At 47.5% G+C, this 1138-nt stretch overlaps 1 protein-coding gene across 1 annotated transcript; it reads left to right on the top strand.

Moving 5' to 3' along the window:
* Positions 1-3: 3 nt before the first annotated feature.
* LOC106105833 (keratin, type I cytoskeletal 9-like) lies at positions 4-1132 on the top strand (the record flags this gene model as incomplete). The annotated part of the gene is made up of 4 exons (XM_013286291.1): positions 4-137; positions 258-697; positions 816-907; positions 1063-1132. Coding segments are annotated over 4 exons (736 nt in total), but the record flags the coding sequence as incomplete, so codon positions are not given.
* Positions 1133-1138: the final 6 nt, after the last annotated feature.

Genomic DNA, 1138 nt, shown 5'->3' on the forward strand with positions numbered 1-1138 from the left:
CAGGGCGGCCAGGTGGTGCGAGTGATGAACAAGACGATAGTTTACGATCAAAATCATAACATTGTGTCTCAAACTGAAACGAGTACAGAATACGGATCCCTAGGACACGAAGGTGAAGCTGGCAGTTCTTTTAATACGTAAGTAAATCTTTTACCTTTGTATCATTCAGTTTTGTTTTAAAAACATAACTCTTTGCGCCAATTTAAATAAAATGAGAGATCATTGCTAGGTTGTAGAGAATATTATTTGCTTTTCAGGTACGTGAACAGTCAAGCGGGCAACCAAAACCAAGGTTCCGGGCAGAACTTCGTGCACGGGCTGTGGTCGACGACGGAGACGGTCAACCCAGACCTCTTCAAAGCCGGCTCCAGCAAGTTCCGAGGACAGTCCAGCGTCACTGTCGTGGGCGACGAGGACGAAGACGAGATAGGCGGCTTCGGAGCGTACGCCGCGAGCAACCCTAACAACGAATTCAGATACGGTATCGCCGATGTTTCTGGAAGCCAAGGAAACCGAGCTTCCGGAAGTGCCCAGGGCGGCTCCGGGGGCTCCTCGAGCTCTGGTTATCAGGCGAGCTATGGAAACGCTCAGAATTCGGGATACCAAGGCGGAGCTGGATTCCAGGGAGGTAGTTATCAAGGAGGAGGTGCTTACGCTAGCAGTGGAGGCAGCAGCTACTCATATTCTTCACAATCGGGTAATTTATTATTTAGTTCCTTTTATTACAACAAAGATACATTTATTCTATTCTGCAATATTCTTGCCGTGTTAATGCAGAAGATTAAGTTGATCAAGTATTGTTGTACGTACGTTAGGCGGTCAAAGCAGCTACAGCTCCCACTCGGGCGGCAGCTTCGGGTCCCAGTCGCAGCGGCGCGAGGGCTCCAGGCGTCGGCGACAGGATCAGGTAAGGAATACTAAACGTAGTCAAATTAAGTGTACCAGGTTTAACATGGCTTAGGAAGATAAAAGAAATGAGTAAAACACGAATATTCGTATTGCCTATTGCCTATTGCCTACAGGATATACTGCATAAAATTGTAATGCAATATGACATTTCAGGTGGATCTGGAATTAAAGGAGATACTGCAGAAGTGCGAGGAGAAGTACAAGTGCGAGGTGGTGCGCTGCCGCACCG

The sequence above is a fragment of the Papilio polytes genome, unplaced genomic scaffold (genome assembly GCF_000836215.1).
Source record: "Papilio polytes unplaced genomic scaffold, Ppol_1.0 DF822698.1, whole genome shotgun sequence".
Lineage (NCBI taxonomy): Eukaryota > Metazoa > Arthropoda > Insecta > Lepidoptera > Papilionidae > Papilio > Papilio polytes.